This window comes from Onychomys torridus, chromosome 18, assembly GCF_903995425.1.
Source record: "Onychomys torridus chromosome 18, mOncTor1.1, whole genome shotgun sequence".
NCBI lineage: Eukaryota > Metazoa > Chordata > Mammalia > Rodentia > Cricetidae > Onychomys > Onychomys torridus.
This window is the reverse complement of record NC_050460.1, coordinates 4,540,574-4,558,923: the sequence shown is the minus strand read 5'-3', so window position 1 is coordinate 4,558,923 and position 18,350 is coordinate 4,540,574. Positions and strand designations below refer to the sequence as shown.

Below are 18,350 nucleotides of genomic sequence, written 5' to 3'. Positions count from 1 at the left end.
GGTATGAACAAGCACATGCGTGTGTATGTGGTGAATGCATGCATGTATGTATGTACACATTCATATGTGAAGGTGTATTCATGTGTGTATGTATATATGCATTTGTATGTGCAAGTGTGCTCACCTGTGTGTGCATGTGTATATGTATGTATGCATTCATATGTGCAGATATGCTCACCTGCATGTGCATGTGTAGGAACCAGAAGTCACCATCAGGTGTCTTCCTCTATCAGTGGAGGAAGTTCTTATATAATAAATCTCTATAATTTCATTATCATTTTGGCCTTCTGAATAATTATGTTTCCTGATAAAATCTTATTGGGCTATTAGAACTTAATTGATTTCACATTTTGATCTTGCAAACTCAGTAAACTTTTTTATTTATCCTTTTCCTCGTGTGTGTGTGTGTGTGTGTGTGTGTGTGTGTGTGTGTGTGTGTAGTATGTGTGTATATGTGTGAGTGCACTCTCATCTGTGAGTGTGAAGACAAATGTGGCTGTCAGGGTCTGACACTTATTTTCCATTTTGTGTCACACAGGCTCTTTTCATTCCCCACTGCACACCAGGCTAGCTGGCTCACGATCTCCCATGAGCCTCTTCTCCCACCTCCCACCATCCTTAGGAGCAATGGGAAGACAGGCATCTTCTACCGACCTGACTTGTGTGGGTTCTGGGGACCCAGGTCCTCATGCAGTGCTCTCACCAAGCTGTTTCTTCAAGCCAGACTCTTGCTTCTCACCAATTCAGTGCAGATACTCTTGCATTTTTCTAGACAATTCTCCCTAATTTCTATGCACAATAGAATTCTCGTTCCCCCTTTCCTCTACTTGCACCTTCTGTTTAATTTTGGATTATTGTATTGGTTGAGTTTTCTAGCTCTGTGTTGAATGTAGAAGTGATGTTGTGCCTCCTTGCTTGGATTGGGTTTGCAATTGAGATAATGAAGTGTCCCAGAATGCACATTCCTACCACTTTTTCCATGATGGTATCATTAAGCTTTTCCCTGTGGTTGGATTAAAATATGGATTGTAGTCAGATAAAGAAATAAAGTTCTTATCTGGGTCAGAAGACTTAATATGTTCTCTCTCTCTCTCTCTCTCTCTCTCTGTCTATCTGTCTGTCTGTCTCTGTGTGTATCTGTCTCTCTCTGTCTTTGTCTGTCTGTCTCTCTCTCTCTCTCTGTATGTGTGTGTATGTATGCATGCGTGTGTGTGTGTGTGTGTGTGTGTGTGTGTTGTCCTGTGCATGTGTATTTGATAGCCAGATGTTAACACTGGGTCTCTTTCTCAATACTCTCTCCTGTCTTTTGAGACAAGGTCTCTCACTAATGTGTTAAACTCTATAGCCAGTGAACTCCTGGAAATCCACCTGTCTCTGCTCCACCTCCACCCTGTGTTAGCGTTATGGATGTACACAACCTTGCAGGCTTTTCCACATAGGTTCTGGGAATCCAAGCTCAGGTCTCATGTTTGCACTGTAGGTCTTTACCAATTGAGCTACTGCCCTATCCCCCAAAACTCCTTATTTATCCCAGTAGCTTGCTTTTGTCTCCTTCTGAACAGCCCATCCACATTTGTTACCAGTCACCCTGCAGGTAACACCACGCTGAAGAGACCAGACATTGAGGTGTTCATCCGTGAGTGTTGGCTTCATGGGCATGCAAAACAATCTAAAATCTAAAAATCTTTTGATACTCTCAGAAGGTTGTCAAGTCAAATTATTATACTTGTACAATTTCTTCTTTTCTAGACTCCTATGAACCAAGCTTCAACCCGATCACACTGTATTTTCACTGTTCACTTGACCAGCAAGGAGCCGGGATCTGCTACTGTCCGACATGCTAAGCTCCATTTGGTTGACCTAGCTGGGTCAGAGCGTGTTGCGAAGACTGGAGTCGGAGGTCTGCTTCTGACAGAGGCCAAGTACATCAACTTGTCACTGCACTACCTGGAGCAGGTAAACTGGGTGGAGCGAGATCAGTTGCACCTACGTGTGCTGCATGTATTTATGGCAGACATTCTAGTCTCTGTTTTTAATAATGGTGAAATATGCATAACAGCATTTATCTTTTTCACAGTTTTAAAAACAGACTCTGTGTGTGTGTGTGTGTGTGTGTGTGTGTGTGTGTGTGTGTGTAGTCCAAAAGAGGCCATTGGATCCCCTGAAGCTGGAATTACACGTGGTTGTGAACTGCCAAATATGGGTGTTTGGAACTGAACTATGGTCCTCCTCAAGAGCGGTACATGCTCTGAAGAGTTGAGCCATCTCTCTAGTCCCAGTTTGTTTGTTTGTTTGTTTGTTTTTATCATTTTTTTTAGGTGAAGAGATTAATGGCATGAAGTACATTCCCAAACAATGTGCAACCAGTCATTATCCATTCCTAGAATTTTTCAGAATCCCAACCAGAAGCTCTGGACATATGGAATATGAATACTCCTTTTACCTTTTTCTCTTTAGCCTCTGGTGGCTTGTCCTTTTGGTCTCTCTGACTTTGCCTGCTCCAGATCCCGCAGGTAGGATCACTCCATGTGTGTCCTTTGGTAGCTGTCTTGGTAGAGATACATAATGATTCCATGGTCCCTCCACATGGTAGCATGTAACACAGTTGCATTCCCTCCTGGGACTTGAGCATATACATGCATGCAAGCCCTCCAATTTGTTTCTCCACTGATCCCTTCAAAGTCAGTGGGCTGCATCTGTCCCTTGGCTATTGTGAGTAGCACTCCTATGAACACCCATGTATCTACTAGTGTTTTGTAGGTGGGAAGTGTTAACTTCTCCATTTTACAGATTGCAAACATCATCCCAAGGTCACTCACCTAGTAACAGGGTGGAGATTTGATCCCAGCACACAATCGGTTTTGGTACTTTGGAAAAAGGGAGGGGTACTGTTGCCTCTTTATCTGTAGTGTAAAATGGGTGCTGGACAAGAACCCTGCTATGAGTGGTCCCTGTTGCCTGCTTGGCTTGCTGCTTCTCCAGCTTAGAGGTCAGAGGTCACTTGTGATGATATTTTATTTGTGCTGAAATGTGGTGATATTTTATTTGTATGCTAATAAATAAAGTTTGTCTGGAGATCAGAGGAAATAGCAAGCCGTTTTAAGTAAACACAAAAGTCAGGCAGTGGTAGCATGTGCCCTTAATTCGATCATATGGCAGGCAGGGCCTCTGTGTGTTCAAGGCCACACTAGGGAACAGAGCCAAGCCTGGTGACACACACCTTTAATCCCAGTACCAACCATAGAGACCTGAAGGTCTGTACAGACAAACAGTGACGAGGAAGAGCCAATGAGAGGGCAGAACAGCAAGGCAATAAAGGTGTAGGTAGACAGGAAGTAGCTCACGTTAGCAGAGCTGGTGAGGTAAGGTTGTTTCCCTGATCTAAGGCTTTCACCCCTATATTTGGCTCCGTGTGTATTATTTAATAAGACCACTTAGAAATTTGTCTAGAGTCACCCCTGAGAATGTAACTCAGAGATGAGCAGTATTTTGCCAGCTTCTGGTAACTTCATCTAGTCAGTGTTTTCCTGCTGTGGTGGACCTCTTAGCTTGTCTTGAGCCCCCACACTGACTACCACCCAACCCACTAGATGCTCTGCTTGTAACTTTGAATCTGACTCTGAGAGCAAAGAAAACTCACTCAAATTTAGCTAGATGAATCTTCTACCCCATCTGTAAAATGAATGGATTGGATGGAGGATTTCCTGTGTTCCTTTCTTGTTCTAAAAGATTGAGGGTAACAATGACAATAAAGCCTCTTTTCTTTAGTGCCTAAGGAAACCTTTTGGGATTAGTGTCTTCATGCTTCTGAATAGTCACATGGCTGAAGAGGCCATGCCAGAGGAACCCACCTGAATGAGAGGACATGATTAGCTTCCTTCCTGAGAACCTCAGGAATGCAGCCTTAGATGAGGGCCGACAGGCATTGGCCATTTCAGTGCTTCTGACAAGAATCGTCAGCTCTAAGCGCTTTTGCTCAAATATTCCACACCACTTACACTGATGGAGCTTTTCGCTTAATAGGACATTTACTGGAACAATGATATATGCCCATAATGGGCTGTATTCAAATTGCCTTATTTCAAAGAAATGTGTCTATGTGTTCAGATGGTGGCATGGTTTTAATTCCCATTGTGTCCATCTGTTCATAGAAAATTACGTTCTTCAGCTGAATCAAACTTTCTACCAATTGTAATCACTCAGGAGAAACATTCTGCCCCACATCCAATTCCTTCTCTTTCCACACAATCTCCTCAAATTCCTGTCTGTCACCAGAATGATTCCACTCCTCACACTGCTTCACTTTACAATCCTCGTGAACATTCCTGATGCCTATGTGGCCCTTCTTTTCTCATTAATTACTTATCTAGCAAACATTGATGATGATCTTAGGAGGGTCAGCTTTGTCAGCTTGACCCAGCTGGGAGTCACCTGGGAAGAAAGGCTCAAGGAAGGATGGTCTGTATTGGGTTGTCCCATGGACATGTCAGTTGGGGATTGTCTTCATTAATTTCATTGATCTGGGGTGACCTAGCCCATTGTGGGTAGCACCATTCCCTAGGCAAGGAGTCTTGGACTATATGAAGTGGAGAAATCAAGCTGAGCACGAGCAAGCATGCGTTCATTCATTTCTCACTGCTCTTGACTATAGATGTTAAGTGACCAGCTATTTGAAGTTTCTACATTGACTTCCCCCAATGGCAGACTGCAGTCTGGAATTACAAACTAAAATAAGCCTTTTCTCCCCCAAGTTGCTTTGTTTCAGGATATTTTTGTCACAGCAACTGAAGTGAGAGTAAGGCAGGTCTGTACGGTGCTCAGGGGCCTAGAAAGAGTCCTACCCCAAGGCCATCACCATAAGAACATGCCTACACCTCAGCTGGGAGCTGGGAGCAGCAAGGAAAGGGGCGAGGAAAACTGGGCTGAGACTGAGGGAGCGTGAGTCAATGATGCCTCTGAAATGGAGAATGAGTGGGCGGGAGCAAGGCAAGGGTGGGGTAGAGCAGGGCAGGTCCTAGGAGCCCTGAGCACATCAGCAATTTGCCCCTGCCCAGAGGACCATTCACTCCGGGCTAAATGTCATTCATGTGTCACTGTCCCTCAACAGTGTGTTTCCTTTCCACCCACCACATCAGGACAGCTGTTAACTATTTTCTCTTAGCCCCGAGTGCCTTCACAGGCAAGGAGGAGGCTTGTCATAAGGTCATGAGGAGAAAAGATACTGGCAAGAGAGGGAACGACAACAGGGTATAGGAGGAGGCTGCAGACATGGCCATGGACCGCAGGGCGAGAATTACATTCAGAAAGAAAGAGAGAGAACCAGAGCACCCACAACAGTAAGAGCAGTGAAAAGAGAGGAGATACATAATGAAATTGCATAACTCATGGACATTTATGGCCAAATTGTCTCTATGTATATTTTATGATACGTTTTACACTGGGAGTGTAAAACAACTTAGTGTGACTAGCTCGCCCATCCACTCAGTAGACAGCGATCGAGTCTGGAAGCTGGGGGTTGTGTTGGTAGTGGGGTAGATTCCTGCCTGAGAACAAGCTGTGCATCATGAAACCAGTAAAGCATAGGAACCTGTTCTCTTGATTTCCGTTTCTGTGATGAGCACCGTGATCAAAAGCAACTTAGGGGAAGAAAAGGTGTGTTTTAAATTCCAGGTTACAGCTCATCATTGAAAAGGAACTGGAAGAAGAAATCACAGTGGAACTCTGCTTGCTGGCTCACTCACAGCCCCATTCTTAGCCAGGAGCACCTGGCCAGGGTGTGGTGCTGCCCACAGTGGGCTGGGCCCTCCCACACTAATTACCAGGCAAGAAAGTCCTCTTCCACAGATATATGCACAGGCCAATCTGATCTGGGAAAACCCTGAATGGAGACTCTCTCCTCAGGTGACTCTTGGCTGTGTCGGGTTGACAGCTAAGCTAGCTAGGACAGAACACCTACATATAGTCAGACAAACACCGTAATAGGCTCCATATAAGTGGTGATAGTTAATCACTCCCTTTCTCTATACGTTTCAATATCAAAGACAGGTGTAGAAAAGGGACTAGCCTGCTCAGCTGCTGTGCATTAATTGACTTGCATTGATTTAGAAATTTCTCACAGAATTATAGTTGTCCTGCTGATCATATTGGAGAACCCTCACACCTGCTAGAACTCAGCCAGCCTGAGTTCACTGAGTCTACATTTTTAAGTGATTAATATTCAGTTTGCCAGAATATTGTTGGTTTTGGAGTTCTCTTTATGCATGCAGCACTTTTTCCAAAGCGTTTCCTCAAAAACACTTTAAGCCACAATAACAGGGTACCCCTTAGCCCCAGAGCCCGAGTTCGTATGAGGAGAGAGAAAGACAGCACGTGTACTTGTGCTAACAGGAAACCTCCACAAGTGCCCTGGGGGTGACCTGAGGTCTCCATCAGCCCAGACAGCAAGCCAGAAACCGCTGGGAACCAGTGTTTACTCCCCAGCCCTTCAGAAATCAAATGGGGTTGCTGTCAGCCAGTCTCACAGCCCACATGGCTCCTGCCAAGTGAGTTTTGGTCATACTGTGCTCAAGAGGAAAGGTGCTGGGCCAGTTCCAGCAAGCTGCTCCCAGTCTTGGCTGGTTTTCAGAAGATATTTTTCTGTACTTTTCTGAGGTCTTTAAAAGAAAATCCCCCTTGAAGGCTATAGAGACAGCTCAGCGGTTAAGAGCACTTGCTGCTCTTGTAGAAGACCAGAGTTCAGTTCCCAGTACCTGTATCAGGTAGCTGACAGCTGCCTGTGAATATAGCTCTAGGGCATCTGCTGCCTTCTTCTGACTTCCATGGGCACCTGCATATATGTCCACACACACCACACACGCACACACATGCATGTGTGCGTACACACACACAAGCACACAGACACACTAACACAAATACACATAAATAAAATAAAATAAAATAAACCCTTTTAAAAATAAGAAAAAAAGCAAACCTCTTAATCCATCAAGTAGCTGAATTATGGATACCAGCAGAGTTTCTAGGTCTTGATGGCATCACTAAGTGTGGTGTGAAGTTCCATTCTCTGTTACTAATAGAATGCTGTAAGGAGTATTTTGCCATTGTATGTATATGTGGAATTCAGAGTAGAAGTAAACATTACAAAACAAACACACAACAATAACAAATATTCCAAGGAGGCTGAAAGATTGTTCAGCAATTAGAAACACACACTGCTCTTCTGAGGACCTGAGTTCAGTTCCCAGCACATGGGTCAGGCAGCTCACAACCTCCTCTAACTCTGTGTGCAGGGTCCAATGCCTCTGGCCTCCATGGGCACCTGCCCTCCAATACATAACACACACACACACACACACACACACACACACACACACACAGAGAGAGAGACAGAGACAGAGACAGAGACAGAGAGACATGCACAGGATTAAAATTTTAATACAGAACTGGGGCAATAGCTCAGTTCGTAAATACTGCTGGACAATCTGAGTTTAATCCCTAGAATCCATGTCAAATGGGAGGCGGGGGCCCTGGTGAGAAAATTGAAATCCCTGTATTTGGAAGGTGGAAGCAGGTGGACCCCTGTGGCTCACTGGCCAGCAAGCGTAGCCTACTTGGTGAGAGTTCCAGGCCAATGAGAGACCCTGTCTCAAAAAAATGAAAACAAAAAAGAAGGTGGGAAAAGCTTGAGAAATGACATCCTAGAGGTTATCCTGTGGCAGGCATGCACGCAGCCACACACACACACACACACACACACAGCCACATATACACACACAGCCACACACACACACACACACACACACACACACACACACACACACACACACACTGTGACCCCTCCCCACTCCTGTGCCTTTCACTGCAGAGAGCATCATAACACCGAAAGGAACACTCCCCTCTGCTTGCCCACAGCACATTCCTTCTCTGGATCACTATTCAGATCTACTCCATGTGGTCTAGACTCACTGAGGTGCTCCAAGAGACCTGCTCAGGGCCCTCTCTCGAGGGAATGGGCCAGGCCTACACCAAGGGCAGACTCCCCTGAAGACTGCCACAGCACTAAGTGCCCCCCATTTAATAGCTCCCCAGAAGTGCTCTCCAGACCTGTGTGTGTGTGTGTGTGTGTGTGTGTGTGCATGTGTGATGCATGCATATGATGTGTGCACATGTGGAGCCACAGGAAGAAACTGGTGTCTTCTATCTTCTCCATCTTGCTGCCTTGAAATGGGGTATCTCACTGCTGCCCTGAAACAGGGTGTCTCACTGAAACAGAAGCTCGCCACTTGGCTAGGCTAGGCTGACTGGCAAATGAGCTCCTGGAACCCACCTGTCTCTATGTCCACTGGCGTTGGGGTCACAGGCACATACATTTTTTAAGATCACAGTCCCACTTTGATTTTTAATTACTTTCTCTAGCAATTTTAGATCCCTTCATGGAGAGGATGCTGGGATGTCCATTCTGGTGGGCAGCACTTAAAGCCCTTCCAGCTCTAGGGATTAGATCTGTATTGCAAAGCAAACTGGACCCTGCTTCTGGCTGCAGCCATCAACCCACAGGCCTTCTGGGGCCTAAGATGCTCCCTAGGGAAACTCAGGATAAAAGAGAAAGAAGTCTGTTCTCATCTAACTTATGAATAAAGAAGTATATAACATCAGGGTATTTGGCAGCCATCCTGTGGCTATGAGTAAGCTACCATAGAGATGGGAGCATGAACCCCCTATCCTTTATGTAGCATAGAGCTTTCCTATTTCCATTCCTCCTGACTGAGATCAGTGTGACTTACATTTTTTGTAACTTGCAACCAAAAGTGAGTTCACTGATACTCAATATCACCAGGAAGCTTTATAAGCATATTCTTTATGTTACCCACATCAATGTTCCCTAGAACATAATGAATATTAACGTATCTTATGAAAGAGGTTCAAAGTTGGGAGGATAGTGAGATGCTTAATTGGTGACTCAGCAGCAGCCATGATGCTCACTCTTCCTGCAGGTGCCGGGAGGCCAGGAGAAGGTTTTAGAATCCCTGGAACAGGAATCACAGGTAGTTTTGAGCCACTAAGTGTGAGTGTGAGGAGTCCAACTCGGTCCTCTGGAGGAGCAGCATGTGCTCTAACCACTGAGCCACTCTCCAGCCCCATTTCTGTCATTTGTACTTTGAAAGCTCTTGTTAGAATGATTGTTCCGTGCCTAAGTCTTGGTGCCTCCTGTGTTCAGTTCTTGTCTCTTTTGTATTCACAGTATTGAAAAGTCCATTGTCAGTGTGCCTTTCCTGCCTGACTAACACCATCATCTGTCCACCTTCCCGCAGGTCATCATTGCCCTTTCGGAAAAACACCGCACACACATCCCTTACAGGAACTCCATGATGACCAGCGTGCTCAGAGACAGTCTGGGAGGGAACTGCATGACCACTATGATCGCCACCCTCTCTCTAGAGAAGAGGAACATTGATGTAGGCAGTGCTTCTCCCTGTCCCTGGGTGGTGAGGTAGAGTTGCGGGGCCTGGGTGAGGCTGTCCTTTTCTACAGTGCTCTCGTACACCCTCGGAGGTAAATACAACACAGGGCTCGTGGCTTTGCCTTCTTTGCCAGTGTTATAATCCACCCATGTGGGATCCCATCCCAGATGAATGGCTCGAAGAGGCCATGTTTGTCCATCCCCAAAGAACTGGTGATAGAACGAGAGAAGGGAATCTCCCCTGCTCTTGCTCAGCCTCTCTGACTGGTGAGATCTGGTTATCTAGGAGCCATCCTGAGACTGGTCCTGGACGCTCTCAAATGCTGGCCCCCGGGTGCCTTCCCAGGGGATGGACGCTGCCGAAGGGCTTCCCGGGGTGGCTGCAGAGCCAGCTGGGGTCTTATGAGTGTCAGATTAACATTTTGGATGTAGACACTCCCCCAAAGAGGAAAACAAGTCGTTCATGGTGTGTCCCAAGAAGCACCAAGTCACTGAAAGCTGTGAAAACTCCTCCTTTGGTTTATTACAAACACTTACTCTGTGGTCTTACATGCCTGTGGGTCATGGTACCAGTATGGTTATGACTTGCATGTGCCATTCTGGCTTAACAGAGTCATATACATACCAGCTGCCTCTTGGGACCTCAGGATTGCCTATATTTTTGGCATTTGACATTTTACCAAGCCAAACCCATTTAAAAAAAAAGAAAGAAAATAGTGTCTTAGGGCCAAACTCCCTCATTTTGAGGCATATTTATTGTGTGTTTTTGCAGACATCTTACCCTTTAGGTATCTTTTTCTGTTAATGAAAATTAAGTTTTATCTGGAAATGCCTTACCATGCCATCATATTTTAAGAAGCTATTTTGTGGTTTTCCTTAGGAGTCCATCTCTACCTGCAGATTTGCTCAGAGAGTGGCCCTCATTAGAAATGAAGCCGTCCTCAATGAAGAAATTGACCCCAGACTGGTAAGCAAATACCTGATTTCTGAGACAGGGACTTCCGTCTCTAGGCTGGTCTTAGCTTTGTTTGCAGGTGAAGATAACCTTGAACTTGTGGCCCTCTTGCCATCTGAGTACTGACATAACAGGCATGTACCATCCACCACTCCTGGTTTTCCTGGAGCTGAGATAGAACTGGGGTCTTGTGCGTGCTGTGCAAGTACTATATGCTCGGAGCTGCAGCCCAGCCCCAGGAAGAGACTTGGGATTTTAGTTAGGCTCATAATAAATATATATGACTAGCTGAAACTGGTTGTGGGGCTGTGGCTCTGTACTAAGCAGTGTCCTAAGTACCTGTGTGCATTCACTGATGTAATTTGCAGCAACCTTACAATGAGCTGTTCTGGCCGTCTCCATGGATAGTGAAATTGAGGCACAAGGGTGTAAAATAACTTACTCATAGTCTTAGTGAGAGTGGGTGGCAGAGCCCGATAGTCAGGCTCAAGAGATCTGCTTCATGACCCAGCATGACCCATCCTGTGCACACAACCAACAGATTGACATGCAGTGGCTCAGTGGGACAGTACTTACCCAGCCCTGGGTTCAATCCTCAGAACTATAATGAGAAAAATACAATTATATTTATATTTGGATCTTAGCCTTTCACAAAACACCATTTTCCCTTTTCAGATGGAATGCCAAGTCATTTTTTACACATCTCATAAAGAGAGAGAGTTATTAAGTAGAAATATTTTATACAAGCATCCTGTTACATATTCTAGAGTTTTCTAAAGGTTAGCTATAATTTGATTCATGGAAAAATTAACAGTTTTCTTTGTTTCATAAAAGTAACTCCTGCTTTATCAAAGCAACTATTTATGCAAAGAAATCCCAGATACATTATTTACTCACTTTGAATATATTTTTCCTTTGTGTTTTGTTTGTAAGTTCTCTGCAAAGGAAAATGGATCAACTCAGGCCAACATCGAAAACTCTAAATCTCCCAGATTTGTCAAATTCCATGATTAAGGTTGTATATTTTTGAATCACTTAGCTTTTCTCATTTCTCTCAAAAATAAGCTGATGTGAGCCTTGCAATATGCAGAGTTTAAAAATGCAAAATCTCACCAAAATATGATCGCTGATGACTGTTGTGATCTGAATTCCTACTCTGTCACCCACCTCTCCCCACCTGCCATCATTCCACTGAAGGGCAGAGGGGAAGGAAGGGAAAGGAATAATGGGCATCTGTCTTGCCCTGCCAGCCTCAGCGAGATCAGCAGGTTAAACAGGAGCTTCCTTGCACCCACCCTGGTCAGACCCCAGCATCACACAGAGTTCCAGGAAAGGGAACAGAATTCAAAAGCAGAGTCAAGAGGAACTGCACCCCTAGGAAAGTAGTTGGCTGTCCCTGTCCCTCCTGCATCCCAAGAGAATCACTGTGGCCATCCCTGTCCCTCCTGCATCCCAAGAGCATCACTGTGGCCATCCCTGTCCCTCCTGCATCCCAAGAGCATCACTGTGGCTGTCCCTGGCCCTCCTGCATCCCAAGAGCATCACTGTGGCTGTCCCTGGCCCTCCTAAATCCCAAGAGCATTGTTGTGCAGAATGAGAAAGGTCTTATTATCTGGAAGACAGAAATTAGTTCACAATTTATGGGAAACAAACATATAAGACATTGGAAGCATTTCTTTATTTTCTTTAAATTTTGTCAGGGAGACTTTTCTTTGAAGGATCTGAAGGCAGAGGATATCAGCATGTGTTTGATGTAGGTCTGTGACAGATTTAAAGCAAAGAGAGATTGGGAGCAAAAAGCTAATAACTGATAATTGAAGCAATTGCCTTGGTTCTTCCTAGTGCTGACTGACATGGAAACTGCCAAGGGCAGCTTGCTGGTCTCCCTAGTAATGGCATCTAAAGCATACACTGGTGCTTATTATTTTAAAGTGTGAAACTTGTCTGAAATACAAGTGACAATGAGAAACTCATCCTAGGAGACGAAGGGCTGGCTCAGCAGTTAAGAAAATGCACTGGTGTTGCAAAAGACCCAAGTTCAGTTCCTAGCACCCATGTCGGGTGACTCACAACGGCCTGGAAGTGCAGCTCCAGAAAATGATGCCCCAGACATCTTTGGGTACCTGCACTCATGTGCACACATCCGCACACAGGCCTAATTTCTAAAATAATAAAATTAATCTGTTGTAAAGAAGTGTTTTAAAAAAGAACAAGCCACCCAAGTTATAACTTGCTGGGATTTCCTTGTCTTCCTCTTGGATTTTAGTGCAGATTCACCAAACACTAAGACTTCAGAGCAACGTGGTGATGGAAGTGACATGAGCTGGGCAGAGTCTGAGATGACTGGACACTGGCCAGGGTCTCCCCAGACGCCTCTGAGTTCACAGGAAATCTGTGGGAGGCTTGGCCATGGTAATAGAGGTTTGGGCTTATCAATCCTTAGACAGTATAGAGTCAGGAGTTGGCTCAGTTGGTAGAGTGCTCATTATGCAAGCAAGAGGTGCTGAGTTTGACCCCTAGAACCCTCGTAAGAAAGCTGGTGGGATGCATACACGTGTCATCCCAGTGCTGGGGCAGCAGAGGTAGGATGGTTCCCTGGGCATGTGTACCCCACACTCATCCACAGGCACAATGACGTGGAAACAGCAGCAGTCTCAGTTTAGGAGAGGCGGTAAAGTGAACGGCCAAGCACTTGTCAAAGAGTTCTCTTCTGGGTGGCTGCAAGGTTTCCGACTGTTTTCTAAGGAGGCCGACAAGTAAAACATGACGCTCTGAGCATTTTAGCAAAGTCCCTGGAGGCTGTGTCTGAAATGCTCTTGTGTTGGTCTTTTTGATGTGCTCAAGGGAGCCTGAAACTTACCCCTATAGAGCTCTGTAAGCATCTTTAGAACGGGTTACATGAGGGGAGGGGAGCCCGAGGCTGTAGCTGTCCTGAGGCTGAGTGTGGACAGAGTTAACTCCGGGACGGAGTCACAGTCCTAATCCTCTGGAGTGTGGCATTGAACCTGAGATGTCTGCTTCCCTCGCTAACATAAAACCAGTGAAGAGGGAGCCAAAAAATGAATCTATTCCCCTGATATGGAGACACCATGGAGGCCATCTTTCATAACCTGAACTTCAGTAGAACAGATGGTACTTTCAATTTTTTTTTTTTAATTGTGTGTGTGTGTGTGTGTGTGTGTGGTAGACAGGTATGTGCAAGTGAGTACAGGGGCCTGTGGAGGCCAGAAGAAGGCATCAGATCCTCTAGATCTGGAATTATAGGCAGTTGTGAGCCAACTATCCTGGTTGCTGGGAACTGAACTCAGGCCCTCTGAAAGAGCAGGACTCACCCACTGAACCAGCTTCCAGCCCCACAAGTAGTGTTTTCTTGAGAATTTGAAAGCTTTACCCCTCCTTCATACAGGTTTGAATTTCACATGCACACAACCCCTTGATCTAAAGGTTGTTTGTTTGTTTGTTTATTTGTTGTTTTGTTTTGTTTTATTTAATATAAGGACTCACTCTGTGTCCTAGCTGGCCTGGAACTCTCTGTGTAGATCAGACTGGCTTTGAACTCACAGAGCTCTACCTGCCTCTGCCTCCTGAGTAGCAATCCCCAAGAAAAGGAGAGAATAAACAAACTTATTGGAAAGGGAAAGGAGGTGGGAGGGAGAAGAGCTGATGTAAACCTGGCTAGTTTGGGGACTCCATTTCTCAAGGATGGGTACAAACAGATGTCCCACTTCTCACTAATACTGGGGTGCTATGCTGGGTAGTTTTATGTCAACTGGATACAAGTTGAAGTCCCTTGAGAGGAGGGAACCTCAATTTTAAAAAACTGCCTCAATTAAGAAAATCTTAAGATTGCGCTATAGGCAAGCCTGTAGGGCAGTTTCTTAATTAGTAATTAATAGCGGGGTGGGGGGTGCAGCCCACTGTGGGTGGTGCCATCCCTAGGCTGGTGGTCCTGAGTTCTATAAGAAAGCAGGCTGAACAAGCCATGAGGAACAAGCCAGTGAGCAGCTCCCCTCCATGGCCTCTACATCAGCTTCTGCCTCCGGGATCCTTCCCTACCTGAGTTCCTGCCCTCGGGGCTTTTGATGATGAACTGTTATGTGGAACTGTGTGTGAAATAAACCCTTTTATTTATTTGTTTGTTTGTTAGATTTATTTATTTTGTATGCAGTGTTCAGCCTGCATGTATGCCTACATGCTATAAGAGGGCACCAGATCTCATCATAGATGGTTGTGAGCCGAGCCGTCATGTGGTTGCTCGGAATTGAACTCAGGACCTCTGGAAGAGCAACCAGTGCTCTTAACCTCTAAGCCATCTTTCCAGCCCAAAATAAACCCTGCACATGCGCATATACTCACTCGCATACGCGTACATACACACAAGCCTTTCTTTGGGGGGGGGGGGTGTCTCTCACTGGCCTAAACCTCGTCGGCCAGCTAGCTAGCCACCAAACTCCAGGGATCCGCCTCCCCAGCGTTAGGTCCCACGCTGCACCACCACATCTGCCTTTTCCTGCTGGGTTCTGGGATCACTCACACCCTCGCGCAAGGCAGACAGCTTACTGACTGAGCCATCTCCTTAACTCCAATCAATTTGGGTGTATTTTATTGGAATATTATATGCCCTTGAAAATTCGTGATGAAGAGCTGCATAAACTAAGATAAATGAGTTGAAATCATGAGAAAGAAAAAGAGAACAAGGTGTAGTTATGCGGTAATGGAATATGCACACAGTGTAAGGCATGTAAATGACAGTGTAATTACTTAAGGAGCATGCATATGCAGTACGTGTATGTCAGTGAAGGAAGGCGTTTGGATAACTCCTAACTTCATTATAGCACACCCCAGGAAGGACAGAAGGGGAATAGAGGGAGATGTCTCGAGTTGTATCTGTAATGTTTCATTTGTTTAAAACAAAATAGCTGTAGAGTTATTTAGACCAAACATCAATGTTAGTGACAGTAATGCCTTTTAGATGGTTCTCTATCCAGTTTCGTATCCTAGAACAGTTAATAATTTCAATTCATTAATCACCCGTGTCTGCACACTTAACATACATGTAGAGTTCAGAGGACAGTATGTGGGAGTCAGCTCTCTTCTTCCACCGCGTGTGTCAGGGTCCCAGGGGTTGAACTTGTGTGTCAGGCCTGTCCCCTAACCATTGAGCAATCTTGCACACCAATGCCTCTTAACTTCGAAAGTCGCATGTTTGCTGCCACCAAGGTCACATTGACCAGAACTGGACATGTGCTCTCCTGCTTTCCCCTGCACAGATGATTGTCCGCTTGCAAAAGGAGATTGCAGATCTGAAGGCGGAGCTGGCCATGGCCACCGGGGAGTTGAGGACAGAGGCACTCACCGAAGCAGAGCTCCATCAGTAAGCACAGACTTGCTGCTCTTTTCAACAGAGAAACCATTGAGTTCTTTGTCCAGCTCAGAGCCTGCTTTGGTCTCCTGGGAAGGTCAGAAACTACACCGAGGTACCAGTGAAGGGAGGAGGTTCTCCATGGGAAGTGGGCCCAGGCTGGCAGCATCTCTGGTGCCTGGGCTTTGAGGAAGTAAGGGCCAGAACCCCACAAGGCCAGAAATGCCTGTTCCAGGCCAGCTGCTGAGAAGGGGCTGTGGACTGAGTGTGCCATTTCACATGCTCTGAGCTATGGGTCTCAGATCTGAAAGGGATTTGAGAAACATCCCTTGTATTATACTCATCTTGCTTCAGGCACCAGTGTCTGTCATGCCAGAATGATGTCTCTTCTTTTGTAAGTACATGGCCCATATATTACAGTTCAAAACTCATATTTGGAACAAAAGCCAGCATTCAGGACTTTGTAGAAGCCTGTGTTGTCACACCAATGAGATTTGCAGCCGTGTGGTATATTGTCATTCGTTATGACTGTGAGCTGTGGAGCCGGGCTCTGTTTCTCTGTGATTGTGAGCTGTGGAGCTGGGCTCTGTTTCTCTGTGACTGTGAGCTGTGGAGCTAGGCTCTGTTTCTGTATGACTGTGAGCTGTGGAGCCGGGCTCTGTTTCTCTGTAACTGTGTACTATGGAGCAGGGCTCTGTTCTGGGTGGTTCATTAAGGTTTCTCTGATGCACACAGTGGACCAGGCTGAGGAGGCACTAATGGGCTCCACTTTCAAATGAGAAGTAGAGCTGGGCTGGGGATGCAGCTCAGTCCTAGAGAGCTTGTCCAGAATACGTGACTGCCTGGGTTCTGTTCCCTGGCACTGCACAGGGAACATTGAGTTGCACACTTGTAACATCCACACTGGGAGGTAGAGGCAGGAAGATCATAAGTGCAAGATCATCCTTGGCTCTGTGGTGAATACAAAACCAGCCTGGAGATGCATGAAGCCATGTCTTTATTTTATCTTATTTTTGTTGAAAATTGATTTTGACATATGATATATTCTAATTACAATTTCCCCTCCCCTCAACTCTTCCAAGGCCCCTGACCTCCACACCACCACCAGGTCAAGCCCTTTCTTTCCCTCCTGGAAGGCAAACAGGCTCATATTTGTTTGCTTGCATTTTATTGCTACCTTTTAGAGACCATGTCTTAAAAAGAAGACAGCGTTCTATAAGATCTTTCTAAAGACACAATGCCACATCACCAACTCTCTCTCAAAAGGGAATTGGTGAAGAAAAAAGGAAACAGATCTCTTTGAACTGCTGTGTATTGAGGCTGGTATCATGGATCATGGCTTGGCAGATAACGATGCTTGCTGCCATGTCTGATGTCTGAGTTTAACCCTGGACTCAGGGTGGAAGGGGAGAGTGATGCTTGCAACTTGTTCTTTGACCGCCATCTTCTCGCTGTGACATACATGCACCCACACACACACCCACACACACCATACACTACACACATACACACACACACACCACACATACCCCCCACACCATTTATATACACCACACATACACCCCATACGCTACACACATACACACAACACAACCCCCACATACAACCCACACATACATACATCACACACATACCACACTACACACATAGCACACACATACACACACACTCACATGCACCACATATACACACCACACACACACACACACAATGTGTTTTAAAAAATAAACTATTGACTACCTGCCTGTGAGGTCTGACTAAAGTATGGAAAGTCTTCACTGACTTTCTGCAGTAACAGAGCTCCTTCCTCTGGGACCATGCGTCCTAAGTCTAGAGTTTAATGACATAAGATCTTCCCTGACAGCACTGGCATGGCATATGTGAAATGAAAATTAAATACGCTGTCCCAATTTAGTTACTAAGAACTTCATGTCAGGACTGGAGAGCTGGACCAGCAGTTAAGAGGTTCCTAGTTCAGTTCCCAGCAACCGCATGTCAGCTCACAACTACTTTGACTCCAGTTCAGGGGGTCTGGTGCCCTCTTCTGGCCTCTGGCAGCACTGCATACATGTGGTGCACATATACGCACAGAGACAAACACTCACATAAAACAAAAACAAACAAATAAAAAAAAATGTTACTCCTTAAAGTGACTTCAGATGTCCTTGATCCCTAGGGGACTCAGCTGAGAGGCCATTGTGATGCTCCCTCTCCTCAAAGAAAGGATAGTGTTATCTTGCCAAGTATCACCACTTTTGCCCGTTCCAGCCGCCACCTTTCTCAACGGGCACTCACCCGCCGCACGCAAACACCCCCAAACTTTTGAAGCCATGAGCTAAATAAAAATAAAACTTTCCTCCCCAAAGTTGACTTCCAGGCACCATTACAGTAAAGGAGAGTCCACTCTGTCCCACTGTCCCACTGTCCCCGGCCCCTACTGTCACTGATCCCCAGGATGACTCACTGATGGCTGAGCATCGCAGCTATACCCTCCCTTGTATACTCACTTCCCTGTGTCAGATTCCTTCTGCTGCATGGCCTATGGGGTTTTGTTTACTTGGCTGGACCAGATGTGG

At 45.7% G+C, this 18,350-nt stretch overlaps 1 protein-coding gene across 1 annotated transcript in view; it reads left to right on the top strand.

Annotated features, from left to right (window-relative positions):
- Kif6 (kinesin family member 6) overlaps nucleotides 1-18,350 on the top strand; it is a 304,808-nt gene that overhangs the window by 95,062 nt on the left and 191,396 nt on the right. The window contains exons 7-10 of the mRNA XM_036168128.1: nucleotides 1,750-1,956; nucleotides 9,309-9,452; nucleotides 10,338-10,424; nucleotides 15,683-15,786. Of these exons, the coding sequence (XP_036024021.1) occupies nucleotides 1,750-1,956; nucleotides 9,309-9,452; nucleotides 10,338-10,424; nucleotides 15,683-15,786 (542 nt within the window). The remainder of the gene's footprint in view (nucleotides 1-1,749; nucleotides 1,957-9,308; nucleotides 9,453-10,337; nucleotides 10,425-15,682; nucleotides 15,787-18,350) is intronic.